The following is a 15,602-nucleotide window of genomic DNA, read 5'->3' as shown; positions in this document are numbered from 1 at the left end:
GGTTCAAGTGATTCTCCTGCCTCAGCCTCCCGAGTAGCTGGGATTACAGGCATGCGCCACCACTCATGGCTAATTTTTTTTTTTTTTTTTTGTATTTTTAGTAGAGACGGGGTTTCACCATGTTGGCCAGGCTGGTCTCAAACTCCTGACCTCAGGTTATTTGCCCACCTTGGCCTCTCAAAGTGCTGGGATTACAGGCATGAGCCACCGTGCCTGGGTGAAGCTTCAGTGTTTTGAATTTCTAATTTTTCCTCCCTGCCTATGCTTTTTCCTCTAACTCCCAGAAGTCGTAAAAAAATTCTTAAAGAGAGGGGCCTCCAAATTCTACTAGTTGTTTTCAAACCAGACTGTAGAGTTTCCCCTGCTATGGGGAAATCTGAAAATAGGAGCCAGCAGGTCTGCCTTGGAAACAAGCAGCTGATGGGTCTGTGAGTCACTGATGGCAGGGGACTGCCTACTCCCCGACATCAGGTGCCCAGAGGGCTCTTGGTAAAAGTCAGATGCTGCTGCATGTGGTTGGCGGTGTTGGCTTCAACTCAGGCAGTAGGAACCATCTAGCGCCACTCTAAAAAAGGGGAAGCTTGCCGCTGCCCTGTGAATGATATCTGAAATAGGATTGTCAAAATGTGATCTCAGCTACCATATTTGAATGTGAAACTGGAGAGTTTGGTCACGTTTTTATTCCCATCAAAGTTGTAATTTATCAAGGAAATAGTGAAGGCATTAAAGTTCCGGGAAGAGGAATGCTAAGAAAAACTGATCTAAAAATCCCTAAAAACCTAGTAAACAGAATACTCACATCAGTTAATAAGAATGAGGTAGTATTAGTATACTAACAAGGATTGCTCTCCAAGACATATTATTAAATAGAAAAAGCTTGCAAATAGATGCATGCATGCCTTTTAGATAAACAAAACAAAACAAAACTCACTAACAATAACAGCACACACAATGATGCTACATCACAAGTACACATATGTGTTTATGTGTCCAGAAAAAGGTTTGTACCATATTGGTAATAATGGTTACCCGGGGGGATGTGGAGGGTGGAGGTAGAAAGGGGATTAGGTTGTGGATAGTCAACAGAGGAAATCTGAACTGGAATATTCCAATTTTTTAGAAGACTATTTCATTTAGAAGTTTTAGAACTTAAAATTAATTTAAAAAATGTTAGTAACTGTTACAGTTGGCAAACATTTGATGTGATCCTTAGCAAGGCAGGACATTAACCTCTTGATCAAGTTTGTTAAATAGGTGTAGTTCTGTGGCTTTCTATAAATATCCTGTCTGAAACAAACCACATAAAAGATGCCTGTATATTGCAGAGGTACAAATGTCATATGCAAGCCAAGTAGTGCTGGAGCAGACATTTCCCCAAACGGGCCTATATTATTTGAATTTGTTTAATAATATTGAATTCTGATATTTCTTCAGGGCTTTATAAAGGTTTTAAGACTGTCTCATTTGAGTCTCACAACTATGTTAAATAGGGTAAGACTTGTCACCTCTATTTCATAGATTAGAAAACTGAGGTTCAGAAAAATTAAGTGACATGTTTAAAAATCAAAGTTAGTAATGGGGCACAGCACTTATATTTTCCAGGAGCTGAATGCTCCACTTTCTCCATTCTCAGCAAATCCAACTCAAATAGTTACTAGTAGCTGTCAGTCCCTAGTTTTCATTTTCTTGCTAGCTGAGTTCACATTTTGGGACCCTCCTTTACCCACTTTCTATTTGAACCTAGGTGGATTATCTCAAAATCCAAAATCCAATTTCAGAATACAGTCATTTTTACCAGGGGATTTTCCAGCCAGTAGGAAGTGTGCTTTGTAAAACCACACTCAGCCTCCATCTTGGCACCAGGTGCAAGTGGTAAGCGACATGGTATGGGCATGACAACACAGTCCTGTGCTGTCTGGTGACAGCTGGTTCTCTGTCACATCCTGTTAATGTTTCATGATGGGTCCATATCCTGTCTCCCCAGCTAAGCCAGAGGCTGCAGGGACCTTCTGTTATTTTTCCTTATCCCTTCGTAGCCTTTCAATGAATTATGTACTTGATAAGTCCCTTCAGCCTCACACTGTAGCTGGAACAGGACAAACCTATGTGTAGTAAGACACTTTTAAAAATAATACACCGCCCATGAGGACTGACACTTTCATAAGCTCTTGCTCCTCCTCCTCACCCTCCAAAGCGGCTCCTCCCACACTCCTCTATCTCAGCCAGTGGAGATTCAGCCTCCAAGTTTATAAATCCAAAACTTGGGACTCACTTTTTTCTTTTTTTTTCACACCCTATTTACAATCCTTCAGCACATCCTGTTGGCTCTACCTTCAAATTCCAGCTAGAGTCCAGCCGTTCCTTACCACCTCTACTGCTACCACCCACCACCCTGGTCTAAACCACTGTCATCTGTCACCTGGACCTTTAGAATGGCCTCCATATACATCTCCCTTGACACTTAGATTTTTCTCAAGACAGCAGCCATTGGATCCTATTACCATCTCAGTTAGACCGTATCGTTCCCTCTACTCAAAAACCTCTGAAGATTTTCTCAGCTCATGTGGAGCAAAATCCAGAGTCCTTGCAATCAATGTCCTACAACGTCCCGTGTTCCGCTATCTCCTATAACTCTTCCCCTTCCATGGCCCCCTTCTCTCTAGGGCCCCTAGAGTCCATATTCTCCCACAGGTACCCTATAGTTCATTTTCCCTCCTCTGGGGTTTTGCCCATATTCACTCTGCCTGAAATACTCTTCCTGGCGATATCATGGCTAGCTTGCTCACCTCCTTCAAGTTTTTCTTACACGTCACAGTCTCAGCGAGGCCTTCCCTGACCACCTCATTTAAAAATGCAGGCACCACTCCCCTCCACCCAACACACACACGCACACGCACACATACACGCACACACACGCACACATACACGCACACACACGTACGCACAGACGCACGCGCGCACAGATGCGCGCACATGCTCGCGCGCACACACGCGTGCACACACACACCCCGCTCTCCCTGGCACTTCTTATTCCCTTCCCTGCCTTATTTTTCTCCATAGTACATATCGACTCCTAACATATTGAATAATACTTTGTTTGTCTGACTTCCCACTAGAACGTTTGCTCCATGAGAGTAAAGATTTGTATTTGTTTCATTCACTGCTTTATTCCCGGCTCTTAGAAAATACCCAGCACATAACAGATGAGATGCTCCATAAATATTTGTTGAATAAATCAGACTGGAAAAGACAAAACTTTAGATTGAACCTTGCATTTGGCGAGGGTATAGGGAAGTAGATACTTTCATATGTTGCTGGTCAGAGAGTAAATTCGGATTATTTCTTTGGGGAGCAATTTGGCAAGATCCATCAAAATTAAAAAGGCACCTGACCAATGACCCAGCAATTCAACTGCCAAACATTTATCCAATAGATATATTTTTTTTAATTTTATTTTTTTTTTTGAGACGGAGTCTTGCTCTGTCACCCAGGCTGGAGTGCAGTGGCGTGATCTCGGCTCACTGCAACCTCCGCCTCTCGGGTTCGAGCAATTCTCCTGCCTCAGCCTCCTGAGTAGATGGGACTACAGGCGCCCGCCACCACGCCCGGCTAATTTTTGTATTTTTAGTAGAGACAGGGCTTCACCATGTTGGCCAGGATGGTCTCAATCTCTTGACCTCGTGATCCGCCCGCGTCGGCCTCCCAACTTGCTGGGATTACAGGCTTGAGCTACCGCGCCCGGCCTATCCAATAGACATTCTTGCAGACGTGTTCAAATACTTTGGTTCAAGAATGTTCACTGCAGCATTATCTTAATAATGAAAGGCCGGAATCCACCCATATGTCCATCAATAGGGGTCTGAGTAAGTAACATGTGGGCATCCTTAAAACTGCTTAGCATGCAACTGTTAAAATGAGAGAAGGATATCCACGCGCTGACAAGGGACAGCCTCCATGATACACTGAGTCACAAAAGCCAGGTGCAGAAATGTGTGGAGTGTGCCGCTGTTTGGGTCAAAGGGATGAGGACAGGCACATATATTAACAAGTTTGTACAAGCACAAATAAATACAACTATATATAAATAGCTCTGGAAACTCACAAGTGGTTGCCTCACAAATAGGGGCTACTTAAGGACTAGGAGGTTTGAAAACAATTTTTCAAATCATTGTAAATATATTATTTAAAAAAAAACCCTACGTCGATATGCATCAATCCATGCTCTTTTGGTAACTTTTACTCTGTGTGGAGCTGACATCAAAAACATGCCCAAAACTCTGCTTTGAAGGCCTGTAGGGGTGGGGGAGGATCTTTAATTTCCTCGCGCAGTGAAGCCAATAAAAGGTACGAATAGATTCAGCCCAACCTCGTGCTCTGTGGCTCCAGGGCTTTCCCCTCCCCGCCCTTCCCCAGCCCGGCTGCCAGCCTCCGGTGCCCTGGGATTTTGAGGACTGGCTAGAGTCCCTGCTTCCCCCTTAGAGGGCGGTAGCGGGGCGTCTCGTGGACGCATGCGCCCCAAATTGCGCTCGGGGAATTAAAAGAGGGGAAAAAAAGCCCGAAGAAAACTCACGCCCCAAACAAAACGCAAGTAGAGGAGGGCGCGCGGCCTGCAGCCCTCGCCCGCGTCCCCGGCCGCGGCGTGATGCGCGCGGACCAGCCCGCGACGCCCGGGCTGCCGCTGTCCCCGCACCTGGACGCTGGCGCGGTGGCCGCGCCCCAGCCTCGATCGCTCGCCGCGGCGACTCGGCCCCAGGCTTCCCGCGCCGGTGGGGGCCCTCGCTCTCCATGGGGCTGAGGGACTGGCTGAGAACCGTGTGCTGCTGCTGCCGGTGCGAGTGCTTGGAGGAGCGCGCCCTGCCTGAGAAGGAGCCCCTCGTCAGGTGGGTGCGCCGCCCGGGCCGGGATCTGGGCTTACCTGGGCCGTAGCCGGGCGCCGAGAGTGTGGACACCTGTGTGCTTGTGTGAATTGGGGAGGTGGACTTGCTGGAAGGGCACGCGGAGGCGCCATCTCAGCCCCTTGGTTCCTTATGGGATGTTTTGGGTTTGTTCCTTGAGTAAGATTTTTGCCGAAAAGCACAAATCTTCGGAGACACCTGAGACCCAGCTGGAAGTCTGTGCAAAGTGCCAAGAATTCGGGTGTCCTACCTGGGCAGGGAAGTAAGGGAGAGAAGTTGATCAGAAGTTTCCATAGGGGTCTGATAAAATACAACTGTGACTGGGTATTTGATCGGTATATTACAGTGAAACGGGCGACTGGATTTCTGTGCCACTCAGCAAAAAAGTTGTCTATTTCTCATTCAATTTTATTACCCAACGAAGACGATTCCAGTGACTGAGTATAAGGAAATATTTTTCACATGAAAAAAATGCATGTTTCATCAAGGGGCAGCCTATTCACTAGGATGTTGATTCATTACAGGTTAAGCTATGAAGTGTGAGGAAATGTAATGCTCATTAGCAATAAGCTAAGAGGCTTTGTGAAGAGACCATACCAGCCCAGTTTTGTTCAGGGCTGTGATTTTAAGCAATCATTTTCTATCTTGAGTTTGCTGAAATCGAGGCTGGACTAGGTCATGCCTCAGGGGTAGACATGACAGAAACAGAATATTTAAAATGGAATTAGGAAACAGTATTTCAGGTGGAATTCCAGGGTTGAGTAAGCAAATACTAAAGCCAGGGTTTCTTTCTTTTGAAGTATGAAACTCACGTAATACAGCTTGCACAACTTTTTCTAAGGAATGGTTTACCTTTTCTTACTCTATCAAGTCCAAACACCCCCTTGACTTTGGAGATCTTACATAACCCCTTCCTGCCTGTCCACTCTGATTTTCCAGTACATTAAACAGTGTACACTCCTTGTGGCCGTGGGAATAATCCACTCATTCGCTCCAACCCTCCCTCAAGTGGTGACCTTTATCCTTGCTCCTCCTTCCCAAAAGCTATTTTCAAGGCCTTCTCAAGCAATCTTCTTTGATTACTTTGCCCTTATCCATCTTCCTCTTCTAGGATGTAGTACTTAGAAATTACCATCTACTCCTCGCTGTTTGGTAAGCACACATGTATATAAACATGTAACTGATGTATATTATATATATAAAGTCATACACACAATATACAGTGATTTTGATTGCTCTTGTCAATGACACTCCCACTTAGATTTTTAGATTATTGTGCGTAGGGAGAAATGGAATAATCTATCTCTAATCTAATAGGTAGTGGGTAACTACAATCTAGAATTTTATGCTTAGGTTATACGCTGAACTTGTCAGGGCTCTTAGTAACATGAAATACAGACTTGAGCTTAGTTTCAACCTCAGAGGCTTGAGTATTTCCACTTTTCTGTCCAGGATTGCTGTTTCAGTTAATAGTTCTGGTTGTTTTAAAATCTAGATGCTCTCCTGTCTTAGCTTCTATCCAGTGAATACAAGTCAGTGAATTTTGCATGTGATTTTAAGAAGCCCAAGGGTCAATTGGAGCAGAGTAGCATAGGGCTTGTGAATCAGGTTGCCTGGAATGAGTCTGCTCACCCAACTAGGTAACTTGGCACAAGTTATTAAAATTATTTGTGCCTCAATTTCATCATCTGTAAAATGGGGATGATAACAGTACATACTTCAAAGGTTTGCCATGAGAGATGAAAGGAGATAATACATATAAAGTGCTTAGTATAGAGTGTGACACATAGTTAACACTCAATAAATTGTAGTTATTAATTATCGTTATTCTGAGCATGTGGGTATGAGTGGACTGGTCTCATGTGGTTTAGTGTCATTCTGGCACCATTTCCATATAACAATATTTGGGAAGAACAGCTTATTAATGGATACGTGGAACAGTGGCGTGTGTGTATATGGGTACCTGCAGGTTCTTTCCTATACAAGGCATCTGAAGATTGGATCTGAAAACTTTTTTTTAGTTGATTTAAAAATTTTTTAAAGTATGCAATTCAGTAGTTTTTAGTACATTCACAAAGTTGAGCAACAATCACCACTATTTTTTTTTTTTTTTTTTGAGATGGGGTCTTGCTCTGTTGCCCAGGCTGGAGTGCAGTGGTATGATCTCGGCTCACTGCAAGCTCCGCCTCCCGGGTTGACGCCATTCTCCTGCCGCAGCCTCCCGAGTAGCTGGGACTACAGGTGCCGGCCACCGCGCCCGGCTAATTTTTTGTATTTTTAGTAGAGAGGGGGTTTCACCGTGTTATCCAGGATGGTCTCTATCTCCTGACCTCGTGATCTGCCTGCCTTGGTCTCCCCAAAGTGCTGGGATTACAGGCGTGAGCCACTGCCCCCGGCCGATCATTGATCATTTGTCTGCAAAATAGTGAGTGACTTTTGGTTCAAAATTTCATCTTATTAATTAAAAGAAATACTTGGAGTATGTAATCACTGGTTTTCTGTGGTTGCCACCACCACTTCCCATAAACGTGGTGGCTTTTAAAACAAGAGAAATCTGCCGGGCACGGTGGCTCACGCCTGTAATCCCAGCACTTTGGGAGGCCGAGGCGGGCGGATCACAAGGTCAGGAGATCAAGACCATCCTGGATAACACGGTGAAACCCCGTCTCTACTAAAAATACAAAAAATTAGCCGGGTGTGGTGGCGGGCGCCTGTAGTCCCAGCTACTCGGGAGGTTGAGGCAGAGAATGGCGTGAACCCGGGAGGCGGAGCTTGCAGTGAGCCGAGATCGCGCCACTGCACTCCAGCCTGGGTGACAGAGCGAGACTCCGTCTCAACAAAAAAAAAAAAGAGAGAGAGAGAAATCTATTCTTTCACAGTTCTAGAAGCCAAAAGTCTGAAATCAAGGTTTCCGCAGGGCCACAGTCCTTCCAAAGGGTCTAGGGGAGAATCATTTTTCACTGATTCCAGCTTCTGGTTGCTCCCAGTGTTCCTTGACTTGTAGCCACACAGCTTCAGTCTTTGCCTCCCTTCATCTTAGATGTGTCTCTCCTCTGTGTCTCAAATCTCCCTTTCTTTTATCTTATGAGGACACCAGTGATTGGATTTAGGGTCTGCCCTAAAACCTGGGATGATTTCATCTCAAGATCCTTGACTTAATTACATCTGCAAAGACCTTGTTTTCAAATAAGGTCATAATTATAGCGACTGGGGATTAGGACTTGGACATATCTTTTGGGGGGAAACTATTCAGCCCATTACAGAGTACTTTTGAAAGATGTGTGAGCCCAAAGCATTGGTAATTATTTCAGTTTTGCAGCATGGCTTTCTTCCATCAGTGATAAGAGCATGCTCTTGCCATACAAAAATCTACCTGAGGCCAGGTGCAGTGGGTCCCACCTGTAATCCCAGCACTTTGGGAGGCCGAGGCAGGCGAATCACCTGAGGTCAGGAGTTCAAGACCAGGCTGGCCAACATGGTGAACCCCGTCTCTATTAAAAATAAAAAAATTAGCCGGGTGTGGTGGCGGGCACCTGTAATCCCAACTACTTGGGAGGCTGAGGCAGGAGAATCGCTTGAACATGTGATTCTCCTGAGCATGTTTGTGTTCCTGGAGGCACAGCTGCAGTCACCTTTAAGGAGAAAGACGCTCAGGTCTTTTGGCACCATGGAGCCTACTGCCATGTAGGATCTAATACAGACATCAGAGGCCTGGGAGATGCTGAATCAGAACACAGAGAAGCTGGCTGTGGTGTAAATGTCATGCACCGAGGGATCTTTCACAAGGGTTGCTTTGAACTTTTTCAGTGCTGGGATTACAGGTGTGAGCCACTGCACCCAACCCCCACTTAGCAGCATTTTTTTTTTGCATTTTTGTACTTTTAGCTGGCAATTTCACTGTTTAGAATATCTCCCAAAGTGTAGTGCTGAAGTGCTAACATACATGTTGGATAAGCTTCACTCCAACCTGAGATATAGGGTGTTGGGCATGAGTTCAATGTTGATAGATCAACAATATATATTAAATAAGGTGTCTTTAGGCAGAAACACATAAAACAAAGTTATGTATTGATTGGTTGACAGGGATCTAATCCTGCCATCGGCTCACAGGAACCTAACTCTGTATTTCCCCTAGGAACAATGGTTCAGTATTCACTAATTCAGTGTTCAAGCGACTTTACGGAACCTAACTACCACAGACAACAAGAATCAGCTGTGCTTCATAGGGCTATGGTGGGGATTTCATTAACAGATATAGAAGAAATGGTTTTGTTTGAGTCACGCCGCTTGGGGCAGAGACTGAGTTGAAGAGGAAAGTGTCTCTGACAAGGAAGTTCATCTTCCCTGCCCTCATGCTCCTGATCCTGTGCAGATTGGGCTCAGTGCTTGTGACAGACTAGGCACTGTTGTAAATGCTTTGTATCTGTGGGCCATTCAGGAAAATTCAATTTGTTTTGAATTTGGCCCACACCCGAAGGTCCTGATCAATTCCTTTTTAGAATGATCCTTTGTGTGGGCACAAAACAGTCATCTAGAGCAAACTGAGATTTTATTTTACTTTTCCCTCCCAGGAATTCAGGCACTGTAGAAAAATAAAACAGTGACGTCTGTCCATTCATTGCCTGCAGAGGGCATCAAGTTTGTTATCATGAATGGAAGCTGCAGGTGGGCATCCAGATGAACAAGGAGCAAAACAGATTTGGAAGCTCATTATATGGTCCACTTGGGTGGCTTAAGAGAGAGCCACACATAAAATCATAGCTATTGTTGTTCATTCTTTCCATTTCTTCTTTTGCTGTTGAAAAATCAGACAGATATAACGATGTTTGATTATCAGTTATTAACAGCTAATAGAAGTTAGAGAGTAACAATTGTTACAAATTGAATTTTCCTGAATGGCCCACAGATACAAAGCATTTACAACAGTGCCTAGTCTGTCACAAGCACTGAGCCCAATCTGCACAGGATCAGGAGCATGAGGGCAGGGAAGATGAACTTCCTTGTCAGAGACACTTTCCTCTTCAACTCAGTCTCTGCCCCAAGCGGCGTGACTCAAACTAAACCATTTCTTCTATATCTGTTAATGAAATCCCCACCATAGCCCTATGAAGCACAGCTGATTCTTGTTGTCTGTGGTAGTTAGGTTCCGTAAAGTCACTTGAACACTGAATTAGTGAATACTGAACCATTGTTCCTAGGGGAAATACAGAGTTAGGTTCCTGTGAGCCGATGGCAGGATTAGATCCCTGTCAACCAATCAATACATAACTTTGTTTTATGTGTTTCTGCCTAAAGACACCTTATTTAATATATATTGTTGATCTATCAACATTGAACTCATGCCCAGCACCCTATATCTCAGGTTGGAGTGAAGCTTATCCAACATGTATGTTAGCACTTCAGCACTACACTTTGGGAGATATTCTAAACAGTGAAATTGCCAGCTAGAAGTACAAAAATGCAAAAAAAATGCTGCTAAGTGGGGGTTGGGTGCAGTGGCTCACACCTGTAATCCCAGCACTTCGGGAGACCAAGACAGGTGGATCACTTGAGGTCAGCAGTATGAGACCAGCCTGGCCAACGTGGTGAAACCCCATCTCTACTAAAAATACAAAAATTAGCTGGGCGTGGTGGCACATGCCTGTAATCCCAGCTACTCTGGAGGCTGAGACAGGAGAATCACTCGAATCTGGGAGGCGGAGGTTGCAGTGAGCCAAGATTGAGACACTGTACTCCAGCCTGGCTGACAGAGCGAGACTTCATCTCAAAATAAATAAATAAATAAATAAATAAATAAATAAATAAATAAATAAAATGTTGCTAAGTGATCACAAAAAGGATGCTTGTTTCCAATCTGAGAGCTGAACCAAGAAGCCTGAGTGTTGCCTTTTGACCTCGGCTGGGGCTGTGCGTCTCAGGCAACTCTAAATTTTTTGTCACTCTAGGCATGTTCACGAATGGCCTTGGAAACATCACTGGTATTGATTTTGGGGTTACAGGTAAATTTTGGCGAGTGGGCAAATTTGCAAATGCAGAATCTCCAAATAATGAGGATTGGCTGTAATTATGTCCACAATCCCCACTTGGCCATTGAGGAGACTGAGACAGAGAGAACTTCAGTAACTTGCTTAGAGGCACACGTGGTCGAACTGGGATTCATATGCTAGTAGATTTCAATGCCATAGAAAGAGCAGAGCCCTTCTGGTGTGCAGAGAGGTATGGAACTAGCTGCTTATGTGGTGTGTGTTAGAAGTTGTGTTTGGAGTTTGAATCTATCCCTGAATTGTTATAGCCCGGGGTCCAGAAACCCTGGGTCTTTTCCTGCATCGAGGCTAGGGAAACCAGGTGCCAGTGGGAAAGAAGGGTGGGGGTAAGGGAGGGCTCACAACATGTAAAAGGGAATCACCACCAACTCTAGAAGTATAATAATCTTTTACATTTTTAGAGTTTTTCATTTTACAGTGTGGACTCACATGACCTTGGAGCTGACCAAATCGTCTTCTCCCCGTTGGAAGGGCTTTTAGAAAGTTGACGAGTACGTTTATGTCAGTGAGATTTCTCAGACTGGGGCCCAGATGGCCTGACTTTTTTCCCACCCCATACTATTGGGTTTTCCGGAGCCAGGTCTCTGAGCAGATTGGGAAGATTGGCACACCTCATCTGTGGCTTCCTGCAGAAACCTGCAGTTTGCAAAGCCGGTAGCTCCGGGGCCGGACAATGATTCACAGGAAGTGCCTGCAGGGGCACAAAGGGTTTTTACTGAAGGAAAGTGCCCTGGCTGGAAGATTCCCATTGCAAGGCTGGTGCTTTTGCCTTCTTGAAAGACAGGGGAGTGACAGGGGAGGGCCAGAGGTGCATGAGTGCTGTCCCAGGAACTGGGCTTTAGGCCCAACGTGTAGGAGGGAAGCTCTTTATAAGAAGTCAGCTGTCCAAAATTCACAAAGATGACTTTTAAAGGTTTTCTTCCCCGGCAAGCCACAGCGTCCCTCTTCTCTTTTTGTGACTTGCATTAGTCATAGTGCCATTGGAAGTTCCCGAGAAGATGAAATTTCTTTCTCCTACACATCATGTGAGAGTTTCCTGCAACTTTTTATTCTCTAGAATCTTGAAGTGATCTTATCACTACACCACCTATGTTTAAAAAGTATAAACTCTGCTTAAATGCTGGGTAAAATAGTTTATTCTGTTAGCAACTGAAGTCATTTTAGTCTGGTTAATAAATCTTTGTTTTGTGACAGTTATATACCATGCACTCTATTCTTTTGTGCCCTTTTAGGAAATAATTTTGGTGACATAGTGTGCAACAAAAGAACCCCTGAACTGTTTGACACTGTCCTGAATTGGCTCTTACTTAGCTTTTTTTTTTTTTTACAAAAATCTTTTAAAAACTTGTGTTCCAATGTGTGATATTACAGACAAAAAACATACACAAATATGTTCAGTATAAAGAATAACTATAGGCTGGGCATGGTTGGCTCACACCTGTGATCCCAACACTTTGGGAGGCCGAGGCAGGTGCATCACTTGAGGTCAGGAGTTTGAGACCAGCCTGGCCAACATGGTGAAACCCTGTGTCTACTCAAAATACAAAAAAATTAGCTTGGTGTGGTGGCGGCACTTATAATCCCAGCTACTCTGGAGGCTGAGGAAGAAGAATCACTTGAAGCTGGGAAGCAGAGGCTGCAGTGAGCCAAGACTGTGCCACTGCACTCCAGCCTGGGTGACAGAGCTAGACCCTGTCTCAAAAAAAAAAAAAAAAAAAGAATAACTAGAAAGTGAGTACTCTTGTAACCACCTCCCATGGCAAGAGATAGCTATTGCCAGCCCCTTATCTCCTCCTTGATCATGTCTAGACTTCTAGCTTTCCCACCTATGTGTGCACCTTGAAGATGTACTTTTGTTTTGCCTGCCTTTAAACTTTGCATAAACGGGATCAAACTGTGTGTTCTCATAGAACTCACTTTGTTGGTGGAGCTTTGTGAGATTCCTCCGTGTTGTTGTGTGTAGCCTTGTTCATGGTTCTTATCGCTTTAGACTGTATTCCATTTTGTTCCCCTATTCTACTCTTGGTGGACTTTTGGGTGGTTTCCAGTTTTGGGCTATTAAGTATGGTTTAAAGTCAGCATATAAGTGAAATTAATTATTCATCCCTCAGTCATACTGGCTTCCCCTGGTTCCTCAAATATACCACCCACACCCCTGCCTCAGGGCCTCTGCACTTTCTGCCTGCCCTGCCTTGAAGACTCTTTCTCTAGTTTTCTGTGTGGATAACTCCTTCACTTTATTTAGATCTCTTCTCAAAGTCATTTTATCAGAATATTCTACCCTGACCACTCTCTTAAAACAGTGCCCCACCCTTCACTGTGTCCCTTACTCACTATGTATTTCTTTACAGTTCTGAATGTCACATGGCGTAAACATATGTGCTTATCATCTGCTTCCTCCCACAAGACTGTAAGGCCAATTTTCATAAATTTAAACAGCTAAAAAAATGTTAGGAGCTTGTCTGTGAGCTTGAAGACACAGAGTCATACTCATCTCTACAGTTTAGAGCCCTGTGAACTTGGGAAACAAGAGTGCATTGGTTCAGCAGATATTTATTGAGCATTTACTATGTGCCAGGCACAGGTTTTTTGTTTTTTGTTTTTTTTGAGGCAGAGTCTAACTCTGTCGTTTAGGCTGGAGTGCATTGGCATTATCTCTGCTCACTGCAACCTCCACCTCCCAGGTTCAAGTGATTCTCCTGTCAGGCACTGTTTTAAGTACTTGAGATACATCACTGAGCAAAGTAGATACAGATCCCTGTCCTCGTGGCTTTTGTTCTAGTGGTGGTGGTGGTAGTGTTGGGGAGCCCAATAAACAGGAAACATAATAAGTAAACTAGGAGATAAATAAGTGTGTAGGAAACAAAAGTAGAGCAAGGGAGGGAGCATGTTTGCAATTTTAAATAGGTTGGTCAGAGCAGGCCTTGTTGAGGAGGTGGTGTTTAAACAAAGACTTGAAGGAGAGGGAGGAGTGAGGACCTGGCTGTCAGGAGAAAAACATTCTAGGTAGATGGAGATCAGCCAGTGCAAGGGCCCTAAGGTCAAAGTGTGACTTGACTAATGGGTTCAGGGAACTGAAGAGGGCAGGGTGGTGGACTGTCACTGCAGGCCTGGGGACCACTGCAGGACTTTGGCTTATCCTCTAGGCCAAATGGGTTAGCCACTGGCAGATTTTGAGCTAAGGGATGACATGATCTGATTTACATATTAAAAGGATCACTTTGGCTGTTGTGTTAAGAATAGAAAGAAATAGCTGGGTAAAAGAGACAACTGTAGAAATTCTTATGCAAAACATAAAAAGCCTTGGCTCAGGGTGTAGTGGTAGAGGTGGATATTTTTTGAATGTGGACCAATAGGATTTTCTGATGGATAGATATAGGGGATGAGGGAGAGGGGGATGCCGTCAAGGGTCTTGGCCTGAGCAATGGGAAGGATGGAGTTGCCATCATCTGAGTGGGGAGCCTGTGGATGGGTTTAGCGGGAAGATCAGGTGCTTGGTCGGGACCACACTGAGCTTGTGTTGTCTGTGAGACATCCCAGCGGAGACGGGAAATTTGAAATTTGGGAGAGAGTACTGAGCTGGGGATTCCGATTCGGGAATCTTCCTCATGTAGATGATGTTTAAAGGCATGGCACTAGATGAAGTGACCAGGTGTGAATGAAAGCAGAGGAGACACCAAGGACTGGGCCTTCTTCCTGAGCCCTCATGTTTCCTTAGCTGGATGACATAACAGTGCTTGCTTCACAGGGTGCCTGTCAGGACCGTCTTCAGGCCTTGAAAGCAGGGCACAGATGTGTGAAGCAGCATCATATGGGGCTCTGCCTCAGCGTGAGAATAGAAAGCCCAAATGGTAGGAGCACATCAGAGTGGGATGCCAGGAAAGGGGTGCCCAGGGCTTTTCTTCCTTCACACTGAGGCAGGTCACATCTCTGGGGCTGAAGGAGGTCATGAGTGTAGGTGGCGAGTGCTGAGGAAAGCGCTGGAACTAATGGAACAATCGCCCCACCACACCCCAGCTTGGGCAACACAGCAAGACTCTGTTTCAAAAAATAAAAAATAAATTAAAAAAATAAGAAATAAACTTGGGGATAAGACATGTTTAAACACTGGATCGACTAGGTAGGAGAAAGCCAGTATCAGAAAGAACAAAGGAAGGAGAGATAGAAAGAGAGAAAAGAGAGAGAGAAGGAAAGAGAGAATGGGAGAGAAGGAAAAAGGAGAGAGGAGGAGAGGGAGAGAAAGAGAGAAGAGAGACAGAAAGAGAAGGACAGGGAGAGAGAAAAACAAAGGAGAGGAAGAGAGAGGGGGAAGAAAGAAAAAAGAAAAAAAAGAGGAGAGGGAGAAAGGAGGGACTGAAGGAAAGACAAAGAAGGAGAGTGAGGAGGGAAGCAAGGCGAGGATGGAGAGGGAGAAGATCTTAGGTTCACCTGCTCCATCCCAGGGAGGTCTCAATAGAGGGAAGAAGGGAAAGGTCTTGAAGCCAGGGGGGTAGCAGGCCAGCGACTTCCTAGCAGGAAATCAAACCAAAAGTCTGTGAGTGTCAAGGGTGTGGACCTGGCAGCCTGTTTTTCTGGACCGTTGGTTGCTGTTGACTGGAGATTTTCTTTCTTTGCTGTTTTCAAAGTTTCAGTCTTAAGCTAGTGGCCACTGCCACATGGCCTG

At 44.8% G+C, this 15,602-nt stretch overlaps 1 protein-coding gene across 5 annotated transcripts in view; it reads left to right on the top strand.

The window, feature by feature from the left end:
- MREG (melanoregulin) overlaps positions 1 to 15,602 on the top strand; it is a 90,132-nt gene that overhangs the window by 14,662 nt on the left and 59,868 nt on the right. For 3 of the 5 annotated variants that reach the window (XR_611496.4, XM_003816793.5, XM_034955093.3), the window contains exon 1: positions 4,392 to 4,880. The exons of the other annotated variants lie outside the window; for them this stretch is intronic. Coding sequence is in view for 2 of the 3 variants with exons in the window: in XM_003816793.5 (XP_003816841.3) it covers positions 4,786 to 4,880 (95 nt within the window). In the remaining variant the exon portion in view is untranslated. Of the gene's footprint in view, positions 1 to 4,391; positions 4,881 to 15,602 lie in introns of those variants that run through there. 5 annotated transcript variants of the gene reach the window in all.

Source organism: Pan paniscus, chromosome 13 (assembly GCF_029289425.2).
Source record: "Pan paniscus chromosome 13, NHGRI_mPanPan1-v2.0_pri, whole genome shotgun sequence".
In the NCBI taxonomy this organism is placed as follows: Eukaryota; Metazoa; Chordata; class Mammalia; order Primates; family Hominidae; genus Pan; species Pan paniscus.
This window is presented reverse-complemented; position numbering and strand designations above follow the sequence as displayed.